The sequence below is a fragment of the Hyperolius riggenbachi genome, chromosome 1, assembly GCF_040937935.1.
Source record: "Hyperolius riggenbachi isolate aHypRig1 chromosome 1, aHypRig1.pri, whole genome shotgun sequence".
Taxonomy (NCBI): Eukaryota; Metazoa; Chordata; class Amphibia; order Anura; family Hyperoliidae; genus Hyperolius; species Hyperolius riggenbachi.
In genome coordinates, this window is record NC_090646.1 from 566,901,874 (window position 1) to 566,928,967 (window position 27,094).

The following is a 27,094-nucleotide window of genomic DNA, read 5'->3' on the forward strand; positions in this document are numbered from 1 at the left end:
TAATGCAACGAGCACAGTCAGAAGTGACAAGTAGCATTCTACCCCACTTCAATCCCACAGTTTGCACAGTACCACAGTAAAGCTCCGTGTCGACCCTGAAACTGCAGAGTAAAGGATCACTGCCCCATGCTAAAGTAGGTAAAAGATTGTTCCACTGCACTCCACTGGAGGCATACTGGGCACATTTGTATGGGGGGGGGGGGGAGTGGAAGGCATGTTTATCCTACTTGTTTGGGGAAGAGGAGGCCACACCTCTATGGAGGTTTAAGTGCTATGTTGCCAGCACATTTTTTGGGGTGAGGGGTGTTTATACAGGCCCCGCTTGCTATGGGGAATGGGAAGGAGATCACACTAGCCACACTACAGCCCACATTTGTTATGGTTAGCAGGGGGGAGGGGGGAGTTTTGCAGCCACACTTGCTGTGTGTGTGTGTGAGGGGGGGGGGGGGAGGGTATTGGTCAACATGAAGTTTTTACTATGGAGGCCTATAAGTTGTAGTTATCACCCTGTGTCTAAGCTTACAAAGGTGCAAACTTACTGTAATAAAGGAATGTTTCAGCAACAGCTATGTCTCACGTCATAATTACTGGTGCACACCATACAAACTCCAGATAAGGGACTCAAAAGGGTAAGTCTGCTGGTCTCTGTTACTGTGTGGACATCTGACCAGACCACTCCTAAAGAAAGGTTAACTAAGCATCATTGTACTTGATAAAGGATCTTTCAATTCAAAATGGACTTGATCACCTAGGATTAATCGTCATCATAATCAGTGCAAGGAAAGTTGGAGCAAAACAGGATGGGTGGCCAGATCAAAGGTTCTGATTTCTCGTTATAAGCAAATGATTCCCTTTGCACCTGTTTTGTTCAAATTTTTCTTGCCCTGGTTTTGATAAATCTGTCCTACGTTTCTATGATAATTATATATAGAACCTAGGTCATTTATGTACACAAAAAGTGGCATACTGCCTCATGGAAGGGCACTAATGCTAAGCTAAGAAAATTAGACTTTAACTTACACGAATTAAGAATATAATAAAGACAATAGTTATCTCGGATTTCAAGAGAGAAATATTAGGGTGTAAGATGATTCAGATAAATAGCTCAATTAATTGAATTGAAGCAGACTCCATTGCACTGAACCGGAGCTGTGAGCTCTTTATTAAAAGCGCTGTTCTGTAGCCCATAACCTTGTTCCTTGACTCCTCTCTAGTTTCCAATTTAAACAAGTCCCCATGCGGCCTGCTCTAAAGGCCTTTGTCTCCCTGTCATTGTTAAAAGAGCCGAGGCATCCTGGAAGTGTGAAATCAGAACTCATGAGTTGAACGGTTCCCCTGGGAACACTGTACTGCTCAGAAGGTCAAAGTCATGGGCTGGACCATCTGAAAGTGTCTGATCGCCAGTCTGTGACACAGCGGGTGGGGGGCAAAGAAGCCAGAACTGAACACATCTTAATTAAAGCCCGCAGACAGCAAAACAGACTGTTTTTAAGTGGGCTGTCAAACAAGACTTAGATTTTGCCCAGCTAATGAATGTGAATCCGCTAAATGTTAAACCATAAGCTAATAGGGATCTTCATAAGATAATTGTTAGAACAGCATAATATCTTTTTCTGCTATGTCTCGCTTTCATATTACATTGGATTTCATGTTATGTTTGTTTCTACCAATTTATGTTTTCATACTAATACAATTACCGTAAAATATAGAAATCTATATGAAAATATCCTATCTAAACTTTAAACAAGATAAAATAATATAATTTCTAGGAAAAAACTGAAGGTATACTCAGCAAAGGAACAACCAAAAACGAAAGCACTCTGCCAGAATCTACAGTAGAATTTAATCACAGGTGTATCTAGGAATTGGGAAACTTTGAGGAGGGGGAGAGGAGGTAGATAATGTACTGTGGAATTATATCTTACAAGAAGCATGCTGTGTATCGGACAGCAGCATCTTAGTGTTGGCATGAGACTAGGCAGTACACAAAGTGACTTCCTAATATATACATTTTGCACAAACCTTAACTGCCCTCCTCCTGATCCTCTGAGTCAGTATGGTCAGTAGATTAGGCAAAGAAGTACAGGTAACATATAAAGAACTGATGCAAGGAATATGAAGAATAAGCTCTATACTATAAATTTACCAGTGGCGCATATTTTCCTTTTTCCAAACCTACATTTGCAGAACCCATAAACAGGAAAACATATAGATGTACCGTATGCCCAATCTGGCACACAAATACAGTACACATAATATGTCAAGTGTCTCTACATCCATGCACTGTGGTATTTATTTTTGGTTAGGGCTGGGGTTAGTGGGGTATTGTGCTAGGGTAAGGAAGGTGCCAACACAGCACTAGAACCAGAAGACCAGATCTTACAAAGTATACTAAAAGTAAATGGTATCATCCTGATTCAAAACTCCTTGCTTTTACAAAGTATACAGTAAAACAAAGTATACAGTAGCTATAACACTAGGGTAATACATTGATCTGGGTTAGGCCATGAAAAAAAATTGTGATGGTTACAACTGCAATTAGTTTTGACCAGATCAAGACAGAAGGCATAAAATCTCATTTACATAGGTATTTGTCAGTGGTAGGTACATGGCCATCAACTGCTCCCTTGGATCTGGTGGTCAAACATTCAGCAAACGCAGTGGGTTGGCATGAGCAGTTCAGCTTTCCATGCGAAAAAAGCCTAAAGGATATGTATTTTTTTTTATTAAAATTTGAAAGACTAAAAAGGTCTATGTTTCATTTTGCATTCATGGCATGGTAGGGCTTGGACAAGTTTCAGATTTGGTCCAGCCATATATAAAGTATTATTGGAAAGAACCCTCACGTTACATTATTCACAAAATACATAGTTACATAGTTTGGTTGAAAAAAATCCATCTGTCCATCATTCAACCAGGAAAACATTTGTACAACACCCACATATAACCCAGTTGATCCAGAGGAATAGAAAATACCCTTGCAAGGCTTGGGCCAATTAGCTTTAGAAGGAATAAAATCCCTTCACATCTTCAAATGGCAGTCAGAAAAAACCCTGGATCAACACTATTGGGTATTACCTAGTAATTATAGTTATACATTCCTTCAACTCGAGAAGCATCTAAGCTCTCTTTAAAAGCAGATGTAAATTTTGTCATAACTGCTTCATGTGGTAAGATATTCCACATTTTAACCACTCTTACTGTAAAGAGGCACCTGCTGAATAAATTATATAAAAAAACTTTTTTGCTCCATACGTAGATCATGTTCCCTTGTCTTTTCTACAAGCCTAGGGACAAAAAGGGCATGTAACTAGACCTTTGATGTATTTATACTTGTTAATAAGGTCCCCTTCTCAGTCATATTTTTTTCAAGCTAAGGCCAGTTTGTACAACCTTTCTTGATAAGTGAGAATTTTCATCCCTCTGAATAATTTAGTTGTAACTTTGTTGTGCCTAGGAGGCAAATACTCTTTCAACCTCAGTGGCCTCAATGTAGATTGGAGGAGTCGATGATCATTTCAACTGTTTTGCCTGTATTGAGGACCAGCCTCTTCTCCCTATAACAGTGTAACGATGAAGCCGGCACCATCCAAAGCTCTTTCAGAAGTTTAATAACAGACTGCCATAATAAACATTTAACGTTTCGGAGAAGACTCTGCAGACTGTCATAGCTTGACAAAGGAGCAGATGCCTGCTCCGAAACATTGCAAGTTTATTATGGCAGTCTGTTAATAAACTTCTTAAAGAGCTTTGGATGGTGCCGGCTTCATCTTTACAATGCTGTTGCTCGAGTGGTGATCGAGTAGTCTAGGCACATCTGCTGATACTTCTTGGGGTTGTGCATCTCGGCATCAACTATTTGACTCCCTATACCAGTGGTCTATTCTGTCAACCCATTTGTGATAGATCTGCTCGTCGTCATTCTTGGTTTTAAGGCCAAGGATGGTGGTGTCATCAGCAAATTTGAAGACCTTGACAGAGTCTGCTGTGGATGTGCACTTATTTGTGTATAGGGAGAACAGGATCAGTAACAGAATTCAGCCTTGTGGGGCACCAGTGTTGCAGACCCTTGGTTGAGAGGATATATTACCCAGCTTGACGACTTGGGACTTGTTGGTCAGGAAGTCTGTGATCCATAGAGGAATGATGGGATGAAATGCTGCAAGATTGTTCTGTAGAATACGGGGGCATATTGTATTAAAGGCCGAGCTAAAGTCCAGATTTATCCAGGTGGTCGCTGATGAGCTACAGGCAGATGTTGATGGCATTGAACCTATTTGCACTGTACACTGTCATGCTTTTACCTATGCAGCAAACTTGCAGTGAATGTAGCAGGACAGGAAGTCATGTGATAGACTCAGTTCTCTTTAAGGGTCTGCTGGCATCCCCAGCACCCCTGAAGATGTCGTGAAAGCTCCCTCTGATAGATCCATTGCACAGGATGTAAATCTGCACATACGTTTTGAAGGGCAGCGATCCACACAAAGTATCCGTGCTAAGAGGTGGACACGCATGGGCACTTGGTCCGCCTACGTCTTGTTTCGCTGACGCTAACAGTTGTCAGTTGCCGACTCATTATGCCAGCTCATGCATATGTGCAGGGAGTAGTTTCTGGTTGGCTGCTGGGAGGTGTTGTTGGGTGTGATTGGCTAGCTCTAGTATTTAAGATGCTCTTGACTTCCATTCATTCACTATGATAGCTTTAGCATCTCTACTGCTTGGGTGTGCTTCTCTGCGTTTTCTCCTGTTGTCACTTTTGGCTTGCTTACCTCAACTTTGTATTTGATTGCTGCCTGGACCGAGCTTTGCTTGTGTATGACCATGGATACATTTGGTCCCTGAAACCTGTTGCCTGGCTTACCGATCTACTGTGTATGATCCTTGTCTTACTCCTTGACTACAAATTAGCTTGCTACTTGAGATTATTTGTTTGGCTTATCAGTCTTCTGTGCAAGACCCTTGGATTGTTCCTGGACTTTGAGGTGGGCTATTCCTTGGTAAGACTGTCATCTTATTCTTGGTTTGAACGTGGCTTGTTTTGACATTGCTTAGGGGTTCTCAGGTACAGCATTGATTTTCAAACCTCAGCATTTATATGTTGTGCGTTTAAAGGAGGGGGATAGGTTAGAGGGTTAATAGCTGCATGGGGGAGGGGGGGGCAGGAGGAGTTATTGGATGCACTTGGTGGCCAGGTTGGGTAATTAGCTGCAATATCTTATGCAATACAGCCATTAACTGCTCCTGGTCCTTGAGTGCAGCCATTCGCTTTGTTGGGTAGACTTATAATTGGGTAATTAAAAAATTCCAGGTAAAGTGGGTCAACTTTTGGGCTCGACTTATGCACAAGGTCGACTTATGTTCGAGCATATAAAATATATGAGTGTAGGAGAGGCACATTGTTAGGCATAAAGAATAATTCATAGCAAGAGGTCCACTTCAAATGTTGTACTCTGCAACTATTATGCTGCAGTGAAGGTCCATTACAGAAAGTAAATACACAGTAATGCGCTTTGAGTCATATGGGAGAAAAGCGCTTTACAAATGTTATTGTATTGTATTGTATTATTCTGTATTTATGGCTTCACATTGAATAGATGGATGTCTATTTGTAGTCTGACAAAGAAGGTGAGACCATACTGTCATGTTGTCTGAAATAATTGCAATCTATACAGCTCTCTTGGTGGGATTTTTCTCCCACAAAAAGTTTTTCCTTTAAGACATAAAAAAGAAGTCACATGATTGACATTCAGCCTTGGTACCACTGAAAGCTCTTATCCAGTAGAAAAATGCAGGAAGCTATGTACAAAGCTCAGTATAACAAAGCCTCTTTAAAATGTTGAGGTTTATGAATGTAGCAGAACTGGTTGCTTTGCCCTTCTCACCATTTTCACTTTCGTTACATTTTGCTGTATCATATTAGATATTTTAACACATTAAACTTTATTCATGGGAAGTATAATTCAGGTATGTACACATAACCTTGGCAGTAGAAGTTTTGGGGACATAATTATATATTTTTGTTGTTATTGTTTTTACAAATTATAATTAAAAAATATTCTATATAATAGTCTACTATATGACATATACAGTATGTGTCTACTTCATAGTGCTGTCAATGAGATGTGGAACACACCACACAAACTCTATGAAATAATATCAATAGACCTATGGGAATTGCAAGCCAGTGGCTTTAGAGAGAAATATGCACTATGTAAATAACACTTTACAGATATTCTCCAGACGCTGTAAAAAGCTCTATTATTATGACATAGTTTTAATTAAACCCCACTTCCCACAACATTTTAAATAAGCTGCGATACAGTATCCTCCTTGTAGCCTGTCATTGTTCTGCGCCCCAGACGTGAAACTCAACAAATAAGTCTCATCAACCGCATCACAAGAAAACGTACCCTTATTTTTTTTCTCAATTTTAATTAAGAGTTGTTTGGAGAATATATGTAAATCTTGTGACAAGACATTTTGTACAGCAGGATCCAGACATCTTACCCGTGACATCGGCTGCCATCAATCCCTCCGCTCTTATGACTTTGACTTGAAGGAAGCCCACATCATCAAGATTACTGAAAGATCGCACCAGACTCTGTAATTAACAATAATAATGCAGGTTAGTAGTGGTTACAATAACATGCTCTTTGGCAATATGCTAAGCATAATGTTTTTCAGTTTATGTATCAAGACAGAAGTAATGCTAAAAGAAAAACTCTAATAAAGGAGAAGTAAATTACCATATTTAATATAAATAATAAAAAATAAGGATAAACAGTAACAAACCAGCTGATTTATTAAGATTCTCTTTGACTGGAGATCATTACTTTGATCACACAACCCAAGTGCAAATTAACACATTTCTCAGTGTGACCTTTTGAAGCTTTTAAGCTCTTTCCATCTAATAGCAGATGTTTTTAATAAACAATAAATACATTTATTTTCACTGTTCTGAAAAGTTTCTGAAAATACACATATGGGTCCCATGCAATTCATACATTCTCAAACTGGGCGATGGGAGCATAGTCTTACTCAATTAAACCTAACATGCCCTGGGTGGTAAAGAACTTGCTTGGGCGATACAATGCCCCCTTTTCAGTTGCAGCCATCACTGCTCAAAAAGCAATATTTCCCCTCAAACCCAGGTGTAAACTTTTCACCTGCTCAGTGCAGATGAAAAGTCCTATCACTTACTGTATGTCCCATGGGCTGATTTTGGCATCTGGGAGCTACCTTTACTAAGGAGACTCCAGATGCAAGGTGTGTAAATAGGTAAGGGAGTCATTTCTGACTCCTTACCTACTTAAAAGTAAAAAAAACAAAACATAAAAAATACAATGAAAAAACTCCACTGCCGGTCCCATCTCACTGTACGTCCCACGCTGTTCCTCCTTCTGCCGGCTCTCCAGCTTTAATGTTCACAAAGCCCCGGCAAAGCATCTTTGAGCCTCCTGCTGGGGCTCACCATTGGTTTTAGTTTAAACCAATCAAAATCCTTCTTTAGGCTCACAGATGCTTTGCCAGGGCTCCTTTCTCCTGTCTACACCAGCCTGTATGGGTGACAAGGGGTTCTTTAACTCTTGGGAGGGGGGTAGTGCTACATTTTTGTTGTTGTTATTGTTTTAATGAAAGAAAAATGTATAGCAACCCCTGTAAATGGCTGAGTCAACCTGCATGGAGGTCTGAGATACTACCCCACATGATCCATGATATGGGGTATTTGTAAAAGAGAGGTGACAAAGCCTCCCCCTCTCCTACAAAGCCCATGTCCATATCATCGCGCATACATCCTGGGGAGGTTTATGCGGAATCTATCTTGGAGCCTTCTTTAATAAGAAGACCCCCAGATGTCCTACCCCTACCAGCTAAATAGGTATAGAGGTTCACTTTTGACTCTATACCTAGTTAATGTACAAGAATGGACAAAAATAAACTTTATTAGGAAGTAGAAAAACTCTTCTTCTTTATTCTTCTGCTTTTCACCTGCCACTTCTTCCTTCTTTTACTTGTTTCTTATTCCTTCCTTCTCCTCCTTTAATTCTCCTTTTACTTCTTTCTTCTTCTTAAAATCTTGATTGCAGGGTCCTCTGGTCACCATCCCCCATCGTTTGTTGCCTCGCGCCATTCATCCCTGCCACAACCACCCTCTTTTTACTGGGAGCCCTAGCAAAGGCATCTTTAAATGTCATGCTGAGGCTCCCCATTTGCCCACTAGGTAGCCCACTGAGAATCATCCTGATCATCAGGTAAGTGTTAATAGCCAGCGGACTGTCACGACGGGTGCAGACGCATCTCCTGGAAGAGCGAGAATGCAGTAATGTGGTGCTGAAAAACAGCTACATGGCACAGATGCCTTACTTCCCCCATTGCTCGGCACACAGGAGCATTGCCCAGGTGAATAGTATTCAACTAAGTTATGCCCTTATCGCTCCAACATCACTCAGGTGAAACTGGCAATTGAATTTGCCGGTAAACCCTGAGCGATAATAGGTGATAAGAAGCTTCCGCCGGAGTTTGACTGTAATAGCCAAACTCTGGCACCGAAATTACAATGTTGGGGGTAGCCATAGCCACTGCCACTATAGCCGGGAGCACCCAAATTACACTGTAAGCACTGACATAGCCGCTAACTGCAATTGCTTATGGCGCTGCACCTAACTTACCTGCTTCTAACCTTTTCATGTTTGTGGTTCCAATACCCAATAATTTGTAAGTAATTTGGTGGCAAAAGAACAAGAATGAGTGGATATACCTGAAAACTTTATCCGAAGGAGCATGACAAACTGAGATACTTTTTGCCTCCTTACTTCATTAATATAAATCAACAGAGATAAGTTCAAATTTTGCACAAGATGACCTAGAAACTTGAAGTCTTTCACAAATATCTAATCAGTCCCAAACGTCCATTGGCTTTCATTGTTCTCCGATCTTTAAAACATGCTTATAGCCAGATATTGATCTTAGACTCTCCACAAGGTTTCAGAAACTTGTCATTTTCTAAAGAATTGATTAAAGATAGAATTCCAGACAGGGGCATGACTAGAGAGGAGCAGCACCTGCAGTCGCAGGGGGGTCCAGAGCTTTTCGTTCCTCGGATACAGGGGACTGTACTTCAGATCAGGTGTTTTTGCGGCTACACTTGTTATGGGTGTGAATACCGTATATGCTCGCATACAAACTGAATTTTTGACCCCCAAAAAGGGGGCCAAAAGTTGGGGGGTCGGCTTGTATGCGAGTCATTTTGTTCCATGGTCGTGGTCCGCGCAATGCCACCCGCCCCCCCGCTCTCCCCGCGGCTGTCACCCCCCCCCCCTCTCCTCGCGGCTGCTGCTATTACCTGTTAATCCCATCTCCGTGCATGTGATTCACAGCAGCGCGCCGGGCGCTGCTGCTGTGACCAGCAGAAGGCAGGACAGAGCGGTTCCCATAGTAACGGCAATACACATCGCCATTATAGGAAGCCGCGCTCTCTCCTGCCTCCTGCTCGTCACAGCAGCAGCGCCCCACGCGCTGCTGTGAATCACATGCACGGAGATGGGATTAACAGGTAATAGCAGCAGCCGCGGGGAGAGCGGGGGGAACGGGGAGGGGGAGCGGGGAGGGGGCACTACCTACCTATACTGGGCACTATACTAGCTATACTGGGAATATACTAGCTATACTGAGCACTTTACTAGCTATACTGGGGCACTACCTACCCATACTGGGCACTATACTTGCTATACTGGGCACTATACTAGCTATACTGGGGCACTATACTAGGTATACTGGGGCACTATGCTAGCTATACTGGGGCACTATACTAGCTATACTGGGGTACTATACTAGCTATACTGGGCACTTTACTAGCTATACTGGGGCACTATACTAGCTATACTGGGGCACTATACTAGCTATACTGGGGCACTACCTACCCATACTGGGCACTATACTTGCTATACTGGGCACTATACTAACTATACTGGGCACTATACTAGCTATACTGGGCACTTTACTAGCTAAACTGGGGCACTACCTACCCATACTGGGCACTATACTAGCTATACTGGGCACTTTACTAGCTATACTGGGGCACTACCTACCCATACTGGGCACTATACTAGCTATACTGGGCACTTTACTAGCTATACTGGGGCACTACCTACCCATACTGGGCACTATACTTGCTATACTGGGCATTTTACTAGCTATACTGTGCACTATACTAGATATACTGGGCACTTTACTAGCTATACTGGGGCACTACCTACCCATACTGGGCACTATACTTGCTATACAGGGGCACTATACTAGCTATACTGGGCACTTTACTAGCTATACTGAGGCACTACCTACCCATACTGGGCACTATACTAGCTATACTGGGACACACTGGGGGGATCACGCGGCCTGCACCAATCCAGCATTTCCTACCTCCGGCTTATATGGGGGTCAATCATTTTTCCCTGTTTTTTTTTCAAGTAAAAGTTGGGGGGTCGGCTTATATGCGGGTCGGTTGGGGGGGTCGGCGAGTATATACGGTATCTTGATGACCACATTTGTTTTATGACCTTTGTAAGATGGGCCATAAAGGTCACCAAGGGGAGGCAATGAAGGACGTATAAACATTGGGGCTCCCCATCAAAGTTTTGCTGGGGGGCCCCATGAATTGTAGTTACATCACTAATCCTAGGAATATTCTGCACTACATTTGGGAGACCAACTATAAGGTTTAAGGCAATTTAGTGAACCTGCAAACTGATGATCCCATCTTTATATGAAAATTGCTGACATCCCTGCAGGGGCGTAACTAGAAATCACTAGGCCCCCCTGCAAAACTTTGGATGCCCCCCCCCCCCCCCTGCTTTCTGCAAAGGTAAACTGAGAAAACTGAGAACCAGTGTTATTCAATTGGCTAATACACACTTGAATGTGTTTTCCCCATGCAGAACTAGCTCCACAGACTCCTCCAGCCTCACTAGAGTACACAGAGGGGTAGAAAGGCTGGGTTAGAGCAGCACTGAACACAGGACCCTGCTTGAACACTGAATAGGGACTGTCTACAAATCTTTGTCTACAAAACTTTGTATGATTCCCTAACAGTGACTGAGCAGATGCAGTTATTAGAACAACTGAGCAGAGAGCAGAAAGTGTTTTTCTCTCTGTGCCCTTAGTTGTCGGTCTTTCAGGACAGGGAAAATAACACCCCCCCCCCCCCACGGGGCCCCCTGCGGCTTCTGGGCCGTCCTGCGGCTGCATCCCTTGCAGGGTCTATAGTTACGCCCCTGTATCCCTGATGTTTCAAGAAGCAAGAAACTCATTCTGTATTTAAAAAGACAACAACTGAGTAACCCATCCCTAACTTCAGACTTCAAAGCACCAAATTAGAATTTGTTATGCATTTCAAAATTACGGAGACCTTGAAAAAACCCCTGACAAGTTGACAACAAAAATGTCATGGACATGAAAATACACTCATTCTCTCCAGTACTCAATATGCAGCACACGGGCTACAAATACTCTGAAAATTGGTATTCTTGTGCTTGCTTTCATTTCTAAATCATAATATGTTAAGTATGCCATTGTGCCAATGAAAAGAGTAGTTTTGGATCATAAAAATATCAATAAAAACGTTATGGATGTAAAGAGCAGCCCATGTTTTTATTAATAATAGGAGAGAAGTGACAGTCAGAGCACACTGTGATATTAACATTATCTGTCCCATGTGGATGTTCCCTGTTTACAGTGAAGATATGACCTTGGTTTTCAGAGACGAGAAATTATTAAGCTAGGTATATTCCCCCATGTGCATTAATATGATATTTCTTTTATATAAAACGTATTTATGAGCACTATTAACTTTCAATCTTTTTTACATTTGTTTATTTTCAGGCATGGTCTCAGAGGTGGTTAAATGAAAACTGGTTTCACTGTTGGCACAAAAAAAGGAGATTTGAATGTTACTTTAACAACTTTGGGAGTTACAGCCCACAAATGGATATTTATTATTGTTACCAACCCGGGGGTTGCATATTAGCCTTCTCTTTTAATCATATTCTGAAGATTTCTGAGAGATCAGCATTGTCACGTTTACTTTATGCAAAACTTCTTTGACGTAATTCTGGTTTCAAACTGTTTCCATTTCTTCCCAGTTTTACAGCAGTATAAGCTACCAGAAATATGGCCAGTAGTTACTCGGTACCATAGCAAAATGTTGCCAATTATAGATGTCCTTTAGTGCTCCCTAATAAACTACCCTCTCATGTTCCACCTCATAGTTGTCACCTTTCAAATTCAGAGCCACCCACCTTTCCTCTGTTCCCTACTGCCATTATCACATGAACATGATACAAAGGGCAGGGAGCAGAGGCTATGCATCAGGAAGACACAAAAGAAGAGGACTGTGCCAGGCAGCAAGCCTGAACAAAGGAGGTAAATATGATACTTGACACTATGCTCCACTGTCAGCTCTGCAGGAGGTAAAGTAATATTTTGGTACCTCATGAAATCACTGAGCCTTTCTGTCCCAGAACCGTTGCTATGATGTTCTAGGGTGGCTAAATAGTTATAAATGTTGCTTTGCAGTCTCAGGTTTAAATCTTGGCTAGGACACTTTCTGCATGGAGTTGGTACGTTCTCCTTTTTTTTTTAAAGGTTTCCTTTAGGTATTCTGGTTTCTTAAGGGGCCCATACACTTACCGATTTTCCCGCCGATATACAGCCGATTTGATCACTGTGATTGAATCGGCTGTGAAATCGTTGCGCAAACCCTGACCGAACGATCGATTTCTGTCCGAAATTGATCGCTCCCGATGATTCCCGTCATTCCGTCTGTGCGGAAGATTTCGCTCGATCGCCGGGGAGTCGGGAGTGCGTCGACAGCGGCGTTCGAATGCCAGACGATCGACGCTAGCGGCAATACATTACCTGTTCCGGCCGGCGAGAGTCCTCGGTCTCCGCTGTCTTCTTCTCTGCTGGGTTCCGGCTGGCTACTTCCTGTCCCAGCAGGAAGTTTAAATAGTAGAGCACCCTCGACGTGAAGTGAAGCCAGCTGGTCCGGAACCCAGCAGGAGAAGGAGAAGCGGTGACAGCGGGACTCGCGCCGGCCGGAGCAGGTAATACACATGTGTCAAACTCCAGGCCTGGAGGGCCAGATCCATGCCATTGTTTACGATGGACTGAGAAAGAAAGGAATGTGTTCTACCTGATGGACCACGCCTTTCCTGATTCAGACCCATCAATTCATTTGAGCTGTATCAAAAATGTGTGAGGATCTCTGCCCGCGTAGGACCGGTTTGACATACCTGAGGTAATGTATAGCTGGCGGGGGGGAGTAGTGGCAGCTCCACAGATTGTAATCGGTTTCATGCTGTAATCGATTTACAATCTGTTTGCAGTAAAGGCAGCCATACGATCCCTCTCTGATCAGATTCGATCAGAGAGGGATCTATCTGTTGGTCGATCTGATGGCAAATTGACCAGTGTATGGCCACCTTTAGACTATGGCAGGGACATTAGGCTACGACAATGGTAGAGATAATATTGTAAGCTCCTCTGAGCAAACACTAACTGTTCCCCAGTTAATACTTAGTAAAAAGAAGGAGCAGCAGAGGTTGTTCTTCCTGAGGCAACTGAGAAAGTTTGGTATGCTGTGGGAGTTGCTAGCCAGGTTCTACACTGCCACCACTGCTTCTGTCCTCTTCTCCTCAATCATTGTCTGTGCTTGTCACTTGCATTTGCCCCTGGATAATCAATGATGCCCAGAAGATCATTGGGTCACCCCTGCCACCGCCGGACCTTCTCCACACATCTAGAATGGGGTCCATGGCAAACAGGGTAATCCTTGACTATTCTCACCCCAGCAGCTGTTTTTTCAACCTCCTTCCCTTGGGCCGCTGCTACAGGACTATTCCCACCCAAACCTTCAGGCATAGAAATACCTTCTTCCCCCAAGCAGTCCTCCTCCTGAACTCAAGCACCCTTCTCTTAGTACTCTAAAAAATTATAGCGTACTATATAAATGCATAACAATTATGTTTTGTGTACAACCATTAGGCAGAAATTAGATATTACCGTAATTGGAAGTGCAAATTATGATACGGCTATCTTTATGTCTGACCAACAATCCCAGTACAGACGTGCACGCGTGTCCTCAATGAGGATGTATACATTTCCAATGAAATAGGATGAGGAGGGTAAGATGCCTTTCTGTGGGGTAATACATGAGCAACTGAAAAAAAGAAATCCTGCATGACTGTTTATTATTCTCTCAAACAGTGCCAGCTGTCTCTTTAGAAAACATTAAACTCCAATCCATGAAGTGCACTCTCATGGAACAGGTAACAAGGCGCATGTTCATTGTAACCTAAGTAGTAGAACCACGGCAAAGTACAGAGGTACACACTGAAAGGTAGTAAGACATAAGCCAAAGGCCAGGGTAGGCAGCAGCCAAGTGTTACCAGAGTGAGCAAAATGCCACAAAATGTCAGGACTGACAACAGACCAGATGTGGTCAAGTTGGGTCATTAACTGGAATCAGACAACAGAGTGCTGAGCTACCTACTGTAGAACCAAAGCATGAAACAGTAGTAAATTGTATGTTGCTTAGGCACAGCCATGAAAACGCCTTTTTGGTCAGCTAAGAGGAACAATACCCCGAAGGTCCCTGGTGTGTATGTATGCACCGAGAAGTTAAAGGTGTTCATAGGGTGTAGCAACTTTGCATAAGATGAGATGGCGAGTTCAGGACTGCTCAATACGTCAAGCCAGATTATAGAGTCTGTCAGTCTAATGGAAGTCCTTTGTTGACATGCTTTTTTGCTTTTTCATGAAGATTGATTTCACGAATTAAAAGAGAATAAAAAGTTTTATGGAAACGCTATTTTTGTATTATTCAATAAAGAATGTATCAAATTTTGTACTGCAGGATTGTGTTGTGGTATCTTAATGGATTACTATTGTCCCTTTAAACAAAATAAGTATTCAATATTGGGTATGATGAATAACATGTTAAAGGACTGAGAGTGTTTTGCCCCTTACTTTAAAAAGAAGTACAGACTAACCAGCAAGCTCATGGTGACCCAGAACTCTTTGGAGTGTGTAAGGGACTACAATGGTCCTAAAAGCCCCCTTACTAAGATGTAAGAAAAACAAAAGTTTGTTTTCTTAAAACAGAAAGAATTTGCGATAATTCAGGTTGGAGTGAGCTTGAGATGTCTCCCAGTGCATCACTGCTGAATATATGCAAATTAACCATTGTACCCTTAGAAGCTAAACACACCTCCAGAACCGCTGGAATGCAATGATGTGTCAGCTTGTTAATTTGTACAGAGCCATAATAATCCAACATGCATATAGACTGTTTCGGATTGTTTGATCCTCATCAGTGCATGGCATGGATTAATTTGGCTCTATGCAGTAGGGCTTGTAACACCGAGAGGTACAGACTAACCAGCAAGCTCATGGTGACTCAGAACTCATTGGAGTGTGTAAGGGACTACAATGGTCCTAAAAGCCCCCTTACTAAGATGTTAGCAAACTTTTGTTTTTCTTAACATCTTAGTAAGGGGGCTTTTAGGACCATTGTAGTCCCTTACACACTCCAATGAGTTCTGGGTCACCATGAGCTTGCTGGTTAGTCTGTACCTCTCGGTGTTACAAGCCCTATTGCATAGAGCCAAATTAATCCATGTCATGCACTGATGAGGATCAAACAATCCGAAACAGTCTGTATGCATGTTGGATTATTATGGCTCTGTACAAATTAACAAGCTGACACATCATTGCATTCCAGCGGTTCTGGAGGTGTGTTTAGCTTCTAAGGGTACAATGGTTAATTTGCATATATTCAGCAGTGATGCACTGGGAGACATCTCAAGCTCACTCCAACCTGAATTATCGCAAATTCTTTCTGTTTTAACCACCCTGGCGTTCTATTAAGATCGCCAGGGCAGCTGCGGGAGGGTTTTTTTTAAATAAAAAAAAAACTATTTCATGCAGCCAACTGAAAGTAGGCTGCATGAAAGCCCACTAGAGGGCGCTCCGGAGGCGTTCTTCCGATCGCCTCCGGCGCCCAGAATAAACAAGGAAGGCCGCAATGAGCGGCCTTCCTTGTTTTGCTTACATCGTCGCCATAGCGACGAGCGGAGTGACGTCATGGACGTCAGCCGCCTCCGATCCAGCCCTTAGCGCTGGCCGGAACTTTTTGTTCCGGCTACGCTGGGCTCAGGCGGCTGGGGGGACCCTCTTTCGCCGCTGCTCGCGGCGGATCGCCGCAGAGCGGCGGCGATCAGGCAGCACACGCGGCTGGCAAAGTGCCAGCTGCGTGTGCTGCTTTTTATTTCACTAAAATCGGCCCAGCAGGGCCTGAGCGGCAGCCTCCGGCGGTGATGGACGAGCTGAGCTCGTCCATACCGCCCGGCTGGTTAAGAAAGCAAACTTTTGTTTTAAAAAGAAGCACTCCCAATTATATATCAACGAGTTTAGGACCCAGCCTGGAAACAGGTAAGGGACAGTTGTTATTGCATGAGCTCCAGCTGTGAGATCTGTAGTCACAAGATTGTTCATGAATTTTCTGACTTCCACATTTTGGACAAGGATGGCATGAAGAAAGGATAAAAAAGGCAATCTGGAATGACCTTGTCTCAAGAGAATGGGAACTGAATTATCACTTTTTATTCAACACCATTTGTACTTTGTTGCACCTGCAGCTCTCAAAAGAGTCATTTAAGCTCCACCTTAAAGAGACTTCATAACAAAAATTGCATCCTGTTTTTTATCATCCTACAAGTTCCAAAAGCTATTCTAATGTGTTCTGGCTGACTGCAGCACTTTATACTATCACCATCTCTGTAATAAATCAATGTATCTTTCCCCTGTCAGACTTGTCGGCCTGTGTCTGGAAGGCTGCCAAGTTCCTCAGTGTTGTGGTTCTGCTATGAACTCCCCCTTCCAGGCCCCTCTATGCACACTGCCTGTGTATTATTTCGATTAGGGCAGCTTCTCTCTGCTCTATTATCTTTTACAAGCTGGATATATCGTCCTCTGAGCTGGCTGGGCTTTCACATACTGAGGAATTAGACAAGGGCAAAGCTGTTTGCAGGAAGAAACAAGCAGCCTGAAACTTCAGTGCATGAGAACTGCAGGGGGAAAGAAACACACAATGATCTCTTGAGATTCAAAAGGAAAGCTGTATACAGCCTGCTTGAGTATGGATGTATTTTCTCTGTGTGGACATACTGTACATCAACCTACTTCCTGTTTTGGTGGCCATTTTGTTTGTTTATAAACAAACTTTTTAAAACTGCTTTTAACCACTTTTAATGCGGCGGGGAGCGGCGAAATTGTGACAGAGGGTAATAGGAGAGGTCCCCTAACGCACTGGTATGTTTACTTTTGTGCGATTTTAACAATACAGATTCTCTTTAAGTGTTAAAAAAGTTACATACTTACCTCAGCAGTGGTAAGCCTCTGGATAGGATAGTCCAGATGTTTCACAGATCCTCCTGCAGCCCACAAAGCCAGAGTAGGGACCGTCTGTACTTACGCGTTTCCCAGCCGCGTTTTGTAAACGCCTGCGGGAGGCCGACACGCACGACATCAGACAGTGCATAGAGTGCACTGTCTGATGTTCACACTGCATGCGTTCCGGACCATTGCGGTCCGGGAACGCATGCTGCACGCGGTTTTTGCAAAAACGCGCGGCTGTCCCATTTACTTTTCAGTGATGGGATCAGCCACGGAACGCATGCAAACGCTGATGGCGTGCATTCGCATGCATTGCATTCCGCATGCGTGGCCGTCCGCGTTTGGTTTCTTCTAGTCAAGTGCATCCGTACTGGGTATGTGCAAGTAAGATCTGCTCATACTCAGTAGAACAAAGCCCTTGTGCAGGGAGGAAAAAAGCCACGCACAAGCAGCTTCATTCTACTGGGCATGTGGGGAGCTTACTCACACTTGCCCAGTTAAGGATGTGCTCATCCACGGCCAGGAGTATGGCCAGAAGAAACCTTTGCGACTTGTGCTACGTGCAATTGGTAATAAGGGTTCCCACACTGAACAAGTAGGCTTTCCATTTAACACTTTAGGTGTACTTTAATAAAACTATTAACATTAGGGACATAACAGGAGCAGGGAGTGGGAGCTTGTGGGCAGTCCTGTGGAAGGGCAGCGCAGTGGAGGGTTATACACTACCTGCTCCCAGCAGCAATACAGATCTCTTAACTTCTTGTTCAGTACAATTGCCGTGATGCCAGTCAATCACCAAGCGGCTTCTGTCCCTATCACATGACATGGGACTGAAGCCGCATGGTGATTGGCAGGGTACACCTCACTTGCAAACTAATCAGTCTAAGTCTTCTCAATCAACATGGAGGCACCTCAACTTGACACTGATCAATGCCAGCTACAAGCAAGATGACAAGATTCTTCAAGCAAAATAGAAGGTTTATAGCAACATATGAGAAGTGAATCAAACTCAGGGGTCCCAGAGAAGAATCTTTTTCACAGCTAAGAAGAAAATGAAATATTGAAACTCCCAAGTGTTACCCACAACTTTACACATTCAGTTAATGGCTAAGGGGGTCTGACACATTTACCTATTTACCTTAGTGGGGCTGGTGCTTATTAAAGGGGCAACCAGCCACAATAAGTTCAGTTGTCTTACCCCGCCTTCTTCTAGCATGAGAGATGGGAAGGAGACCCTTGTCTGTAATTCTGGACAAGGATACTTGCAGAGGGGGAAAGGGAGATTTGCTGCTCCTTCCTTGCAAGGAATAATCCCCCCCCCCCCTAATGTTACATGACTCATTTACTGGTATTGATCAAGATGCGAAGTCCCACGCTCATGGGTTCTGCCTTTCCAGCCACACACTTTGCATGGTGGATTAGATTAACGCTTGGGAGAGGAAGAAGTACTCTGTTTTTTATTACTAACAATTAAAATGTTAGTATAAAACTTGTGAGCTTGTAGGAATGTTTTATAAAGACACGCCTGACAAACGACGTGCGTAAAAACCAGCATTCCCAGTTATTAGCTGGCGATTAATGCAGCTATTGCAATTTACCATGTGTCAGTCACAGTGCATGCACATGGGAAATTGTATATAGTGTATCCCGATTGCACGTTAACAACATATATCACTACATTAGTAGATCAAGACTATTATGTTTTGAACTAGGCAGAGTTCCTTATCAAGTGAGTGCCATTATCCAGGCCGGCAGCCTGTTACAATAAGTAACAGTAAAAAGAGGAAAAAAACTAAGACCATATGACTTTCTTTCTATATAAAACATGTCCCTCCAACATATACAGTGTCATGATAATGGAAACATTTGCACCAGTAGTATTTATCTCACGCAATAAATATTTAACTGATTAAAAAAGAAAATGTATAATCTGTTCTCGACAGCTTGCTGTTAATTAATATATGTTGCTATTTCTGGGCAATGTTATCATTATGAAGAAGCAGATTTGAGCTCACTGAGTTGCTTCATAAGGCATCCTACTCACTTTCAAAAGAGTGACCTGGAAATGAACCGCCGCTCTGCTAGAAACTCTTTGAAGTTTCAGTCTGTATTCACCCGGGAGATTGTAAGACAACAGAAGCCAATGGCTCATAAATGTCTCTTCCTATTAACTCTGTGTCTAGAACACAAAGGTGACTAAGTCTCTAGTTACACGTGTTGGCATACGATTCCAAAAACTGCAGAACGGAATAACGAAAGCCATATTAACAAAAATGCAAACTACAATCAAACTACCACTTTATGTGCATAATATTTTAAGTGAAACTAATGAAAACACTGAGATGTGAAGCATGAAATTCATATCTATTTAGGAAGGTACCATAAACGCATTTCTAATTTATTTTTTTTAAAGTTCAGTGGGGCATTACATTTGGGGCCTACACCCCAGATACTTAGCAGCAAAGACCTATTCCTTCTGCAGGACACATTAGACCCATGTCCTCAAAGAGGAACTATTAAAGAAACTGTAATTCTGTAAACCCAACATACCTATAGAGCTTTTAGCCAGTAACAATAGCAAGCTTTTCAGAAGTCTCTGATCACAGCCTGTGTGAGAAGAATGCCTTGTGTATCAGTTTTTGTAACAAAGTTGGCATCGGGGCAGAGCTGTACCATGTAGATAGGTGTCACTTCTCTGTCCCTATTCACAGAGGATTGGTTTACTGTTTGTTCCTACCCTGCTCACACACACTGCTTTATCACAGATCATATGAGAACAGCTGAGAAATTTTTCAGCTACAGAGCAAGGATCTAAAGAAAAGGAACTGTACTTTATTCCTGCATGTTTACATCCACCATTCAGAATGAGCTCTTCCTGCCTGCAATCTCTGTTTACTTTACACTGTGTGAGACAGAGAGACAGAGGAACAGCTGATGAGTTATTTGCACACTGTTTGATACTATATTTCTGCTCTCTATCATTCCGAAGAGATTCCAGTCACAGGATTACAGACAGTGAGGACTGTTTCTGTATGGTGGATGTGCTGGATACAGTTCTCCATAGTAATGCCCACAGTCAAAACTGTTCTCTGTAAGTGTCATATTTTCTTTACATAAAAAATGAAAAGATAAAAAAAAAGTGGTGGTATTACTATTTGCTAGTAATTACTGGAAATATATGCGGCATTTACAATTTTAGTTAACTTTGATTGTCCTTTAATGTGTAGACCAGACAGGTAGCAGCAGCAATACTCTGCACTATGAGCCTGTCTATAATGACATTCTTGGGTGATGCAGAGTGATATGTGTTGATACCACATCATGGAAACTTACATAATACTGCACGGCACACAGCCAGTGGTAAAGATAGGGAGGCTGCAGGATGATAGTGAGTTAAAAAGTCTTGTATTGTGTTTTTTTATTAATCGGCTGGCTTATTGTGTATGAGGATGACTCCACAGGGGTACACGTTGCTTAATTATGTCAAGCACTTGGGCTAATGCTATTTTTTGGGGGTTGCAGAATGGATGATTATGTTTGGAGGTACACATTGCCTATATATGCTTGGAGGTATACATTGCCTAATTGTGTTTGTGGATCAAGCTGCCTTATTATGTTGTTAGGGGTACATGCTGCCTAATTATTTTGTTTGTGGGAGATATGTTGCCTAAGTGTATTTTGTATAGGGTCTAATGCTTCCTAATTATTTTGTTTGGGTGTACATACTGCCAAGTATGCTATGGAGGAGGGTACTTTTGCCTAATTATGTACTATGGTGAGATATGCTGCCTAATTATGTTGTTGCATGCCAAACCAAACCAAATGTTTCCATTCCCCCCCCCTTTTAAGTTTGTGTTTCCTCCGGGCACTCCAATTTCCTCCGACATCCCAAAAACATACAGATAAGTTGATTGGTTTCCCCTACATTGGCCCTAGACTAAGTAGACTAAGATACATACACTATACGACACATACATAGACATATGACTATGGTAGAGATTAGATTGTGAGCTCCTCTGAGGGACAGTTAGTGACAGAAGCACCCATATACAAGATGGTGCCCGTATGGGCTGTCTCAATCACATGGCTCCTTGCACTTTTTAGGCAACTTTTATTTTTTTAACCCCCTTGCCATTCCAATTATTGCGGCAAGGGGGCAGCGCAGCACTTTTTTTTTTCTTTTTTTCTTAAATCATCTAGCTAGCCTAGCGCTAGCTACATGATAGCCGCTGAGCAGCAGCATCCCCCCACCCACTCCGATCGCCTCCGTCGATCTGCGCAAGCAGGAAATCCCGTTCAGAGCGGGATTTCCTGCAAGGCTTCCCCCGACGCCATGGCGACGGGGCGGGATGACGTCACTGACGTCATGGACGTCGGGACGTCAGAGGGAATCCCGATCCACCCCTCAGCGCTGCCTGGCACTGATTGTCCAGGCTGCGCAGCGGTTGGGGGGGGGGGGGGCGGCTCGGCGCGGCGGGTAGCGGCGAATCGGCGGGTAGCGGCGGCGTTCGCGTACTACACGCAGCTAGCAAAGTGCTAGCTGTGTGTAGGAAAAAAAAAATTGCGAAAATCGGCCCAGCAGGGCCAGAGCAATCCTCCTGCGCGAGTTACCCCGAGCTCAGCTTGGGATAACTGGCAAAAAGGTTAAAGAGTAACTGTTAGGCATTAAATACAAAATTAATTTTCTAGTGCAGGCTGTTACAATAGTCAAGAGGATGCTAACCAGGCAAATCCAAACTTTAAAATCAATCTTACTGTGATCCTTCTCTCCCCATGCCCCTGACGCAAAAGAGAAGTGACATGCTATGCTGTATCAGCCTCATTGGCTGAAGCCTCTGTCACTCACCTCTGTGCGCTGTGATTGGCTGCCTGCTCTCCCCTTCACTCTCTATGTTTCAGCTGCGTTAGTGTGCAGGGAGGGGGGCCAGAGGCTGTCTCCTGTCACTGTCCTTGGCCTCCCTCCTCCAGAGGCATGTGGGCTCCCTCTCTGCTGCATCTACCGCCCACAGAATTCTCCCTCTTCCCCGTGCTGAATATTGGGGAAGGATAAAGGAGCTGCACACAGACTCCCTAAATAATGGTTCCAGGTGCTGCAGTTCCCTTCTATACTCTCTGCACTGCCTCCGGTGGTAGTGCAGTGAACAGATGGGAACGCCAGCACTTGGATACATTATTAGGTGAGTCTGTGCCTGCTGCCTTTATCCTCCCCGCTGTGCTCTGAATCAGTGTGGGGAGGAGGGGGATGCGGAGGGGGGGGATTTTTTAACCTGGAGGGCACAAGATGGCCCCTGCCAGGAAAATAATATAAATTGAAAATGAAAAGAAACCAAAACGTGGACAGTGCATTACATCTGATATGTAAGTAGAGCAAGCATTTATCTACTTACATACCGTATATACTCGCATACAAGCCGAATTTTTGACCCCCAAAAAGGGGGTCAAAAGTTGGGGGGTCGGCTTGTATGCGAGTCTTCCCTGGTGGTATAGTGGTGGGTGGTGGGTGTTCCGCGCCCCGCTCCCCCCCCTCCCCGCTCCCCCCGCGGCCGCCGCTGCTATTACCTGCAGGCAGCGGCCGCTTCCTAATCCGCGTTCCTCTTCTTAAACTTTTCAGCGTGTATCACAGCAGCGCGCCCGGTGCTGCTGCTGTGACGATGCAGGGGCAGGAAAGAGCGGTTCCCTTGGTAACGGCGATACAGATCGCCGTTATAGGGAGCCGCGCTCTTTCCTGCACTCTGCATTGTCACAGCAGCAGCGCCGGGCGCGCTGCTGTGATACACGCTGAAAAGTTAAGAAGAGGAACGCGGATTAGGAAGCGGCCGCTGCCTGCAGGTAATAGCAGCGGCGGGGAGGGAGCCGGGAGTACTACCTACCTATGCTGGGCACTATACTGGCTAAACTGGGCACTATACTGGCTAAACTGGGCACTATACTGGCTAAACTGGGCACTATATTGGCTAAACTGGGCACTATACTAGCTAAACTGGGCACTATATTGGCTAAACTGGGCACTATATTGGCTAAACTGGGCACTATACTAGCTAAACTGGGGCACTATACTGGCTAAACTGGGCACTATACTAGCTAAACTGGGCACTATACTAGCTAAACTGGGCACTATACTGGCTAAACTGGGCACTATACTAGCTAAACTGGGCACTATACTAGCTAAACTGGGCACTATACTGGCTAAACTGGGCACTATACTAACTAAACTGGGCACTATACTGGCTAAACTGGGCACTTTACTAGCCATACTGGGGCACTATACTAGCTAAACTGGGCACTATACTAGCTAAACTGAGGCACTACCTACCCATACTGGGCGCTATACTGGGCACTATACTGGCTATACTGGGCACTTTACTAGCTATACTGGGCACTATACTAGCTATACTGGACACTACCTACCTATACTGGGCACTATACTAGCTATACTGGGACACACTGGGGGGCTGCACCAATCCAGCATTTCCTACCCCCGGCTTATATGGGGGTCAATCATTTTTCACAGTTTTTTCAGGGAAAAGTTGGGGGTCGGCTTATATGCGGGTCGGCTTATATGCGAGTATATACGGTATGTCTTTTTTGTGGGGGAGCATATGATGGCTAACATTTGTTCTTTAGGTAGTTAGGCTAAGTTTCTTTTAGTTTTAGGAATATCTGTCCTATGTACTGTCTTGTATTCCCTTGTACTGCCCTTGCCTTGTTCACCACAACCAATTCCAAGTACTTCAAATGGTGTACTTGGCAAATAAAGTTGATTTTGACAAGACAATATACTCTGTGCAGTGCTGCGGAAGATGTCAGCGCTATATAAATACTAAATAATAATAAAAAGTGTTTAATTTACTAAATTTCTGTTGTCTAGAATATCTGCTACACAGCTTCCCTACCTACAATTGCAAGCACAAAAATACCAAACATCTTGTAATTATTAATATCAGCTTAAATTAAACTGACACAAAACCAGAAACTTTTAGAATGCCATATCTCGGAGTATGCCAGATATTAAGCAGATGCAAAACACGGCTCAGCAAACATAACCATTTTTATAGAGAAGATGTTAAAAAGTTAATGAAAAAGTATGACACGTATAGACTGCAATGTGTTTGGGACAGGGATTTATTACGGGCTTATTACAGAGCTGTGTACCGGCAAGACTGCATAATAATAAATATGTATTAACTTCTGTACAGAGTAAGCACCTATAATAAACTCTCGGCTTTGTAATAAGCAAATATAAATGCTAGATTATCATAAATACCTGGCTCTACAGAGCAATTTGCCATCAGAATTTGTGATGTGTTATTTATGAATATAGTCATTGGTAAAGGAGAAAAAAAGATATCTGGATGTTTTTGTGTTTTTTGTTTTTTTTTCTCCAGGAGACCAGAAAATAAGACCGCTGCATAGGAATCTATGATTTGTTGTGAATTTGCTCTACCTTCAAAAGATGGCTAGAAAAATTGAAATGCTCCAGAGATGAGCCCTCTCTATTTTTTTAATGAAAGGCTGTATAATATATTTTCAGTATGGTTGCTTCAGCTGTCAAGGAGAGAGTCTCAGTTCAGCTCCATTATGGGAGAAGCAATACCCCATCCTATGGCATTGAGTTCCACAGAGGGGCCAGCTCTGATTGACAGCTTGTCACTATGACGTCTTATTCCATCTCTGTTATGGAGAAAATTAATGTCACACCACCAGCCTTATGACTCGCTGTCATCTTAGAAGCGTTCACCTTTTATCAATGCTCTAAATAACATTTCAAGCCCATCGTCTCACAGTGGACAATCCGGTCAAGGGACATTAAATCGGATGACTGCGAAATGTCATAATAGAAATCGAATGCTAACAACTTCTTTTCTAAACTAGCTCCTACGGTTCTTAAACTGTGACAAGGGGAACCAAGGGTTCAGCACACTCTTTCTGAAAAGGTCAGACAATCTCTCTTGGTCTGCTAACCATTAGTGGACCTTTTCTTTCTTTTAGCAAAAAAGAAAAGCATTTGTAATCTTTTTAGGCAGTTTTACATTATCGCTTCAGGATATAATGTACCTTTAATGTGTGGGGCTCTGTCTTTCAGCCAGAAAAAGGGCTAAATAGCTCTTAATACCATCACTTCACAAGACTTTTCGATCAGGATGTAGGGTCAGCTCATTAGATGTCTTATTTGAAAACCTCTTGTAGGTTTACAGATTTGAGTGAGCGACAATCACACACAAATAAATTCTATTTTTGTCCAGCCATGGTAATTTATAGAGGTTTTCATAAACGGCACAGAGGATCGAGACAGAGAGAAAGGAGCAGATAAAAACAGACAATCAATAGAAATGATGGCAATTGTGTAATTACTGTAAGAGGCTTAGCCATCTGTTTCTGCTCTTCAGTACAGTATGTATGGGTCATTGGCCAGGGAAAAAAATATGGCAATTATAACAGACAGACCTGCAGTACAAACATTTGTAACAAAGGTGTCCTGTCTGACCCGTACAAGTGTCTGTTAGAAAAAAAAAAGTGAAAACCTATTTGCTGCAAGGTTTCCATTATTGGTGTATATGCATGGTGTCCAGCATTCAGACTGTGAGGACAGAACAGCAGACAACACAGAAGAAGAACAAAATAATAAAGATAATAAGTCGCATCTTAATAGTCTACCTGCAGGAACAGTAGCAGCCTTTTATCCCATTTACTGGTTTTATAAAAGTGTTCTTCAAAGTTCAAACCAGCACAAAGTTTAACCTGCGTGTACCCCGCATCATCCTTACATGAAATTCAGTGCAGCTGGGGACACCCTGCTGCATTTTATATAGGTAGCCCTCAACTTTCTGACTTTCATCTGTAGCATGGAAAAGTCTAGTGTGAGAACCTGTCCCCAAGATTCAAGAAGTGATAACCAACTGAGACACCATTTCATAAAAGAAGAAGTGAGGTCAAGTGCCTTTAGTTAAAGGCTGGGGCGTTAAAGGAGAACTGAAATGAGAAGAATATGGGGGTTGACATATTTATTTCCTTTTATAAAATACCAGTTACCTGGTTGTCCTGCTGATCTATTTGGCTGTAGTAGTGTCTGAATAACACCAGAAATAAACATGCAGCTAAGCTTGTCAGATCTGACAATAATGTCAAAAACACCTGATCTTCTGCATGCTTGTTCCAGGTCTATGGCTAAAAGTATTAGAGGCAGAGGATCGGCGGGATAGCCAGGCAACTGGCAGATTCCATATCCCTCTATCTTTAGTTGTCCTTTAAAGGAATTTATGCTGTTGTTTATCTTTAACCACTTAAGCTCTCAGTCGTTTTCACTTCATGCATCCGAGCAATGTTCACCTCCCATTCATTAGCCTATAACTTTATCACTACTTATCACAATGAACTGATCTATATCTTATTTTTTCTGCCACCAATTAGGCTTTCTTTGGGGGGTACATTTTGCTAAGAGCCACCTTACTGTAAATGCATTTTAACAGTAAGAATAAGAAAAAAAATGAAAAAATTAATTATTTGTCAGTTTTCGGCCATTATAGTTTTAAAATAAAACATGCCTCCATAATTAAAACCCACGTATTGTATTTGCCCATTTGTCATGGTTATTTCACCGTTTAAAGTATGTCCCTATCACAATGTATCGTGACAATATTTTATT

The 27,094-nt window shown here is 43.0% G+C and overlaps 1 protein-coding gene across 7 annotated transcripts in view; it reads right to left on the reverse strand.

Annotated features, from left to right (window-relative positions):
- Positions 1-27,094, reverse strand: part of MCTP1 (multiple C2 and transmembrane domain containing 1) — a 980,166-nt gene that overhangs the window by 429,441 nt on the left and 523,631 nt on the right. For all 7 annotated transcript variants that reach the window (XM_068247591.1, XM_068247583.1, XM_068247617.1 and 4 more), the window contains one exon: positions 6,508-6,601. In XM_068247591.1, the coding sequence (XP_068103692.1) occupies positions 6,508-6,601 (94 nt within the window). The remainder of the gene's footprint in view (positions 1-6,507; positions 6,602-27,094) is intronic.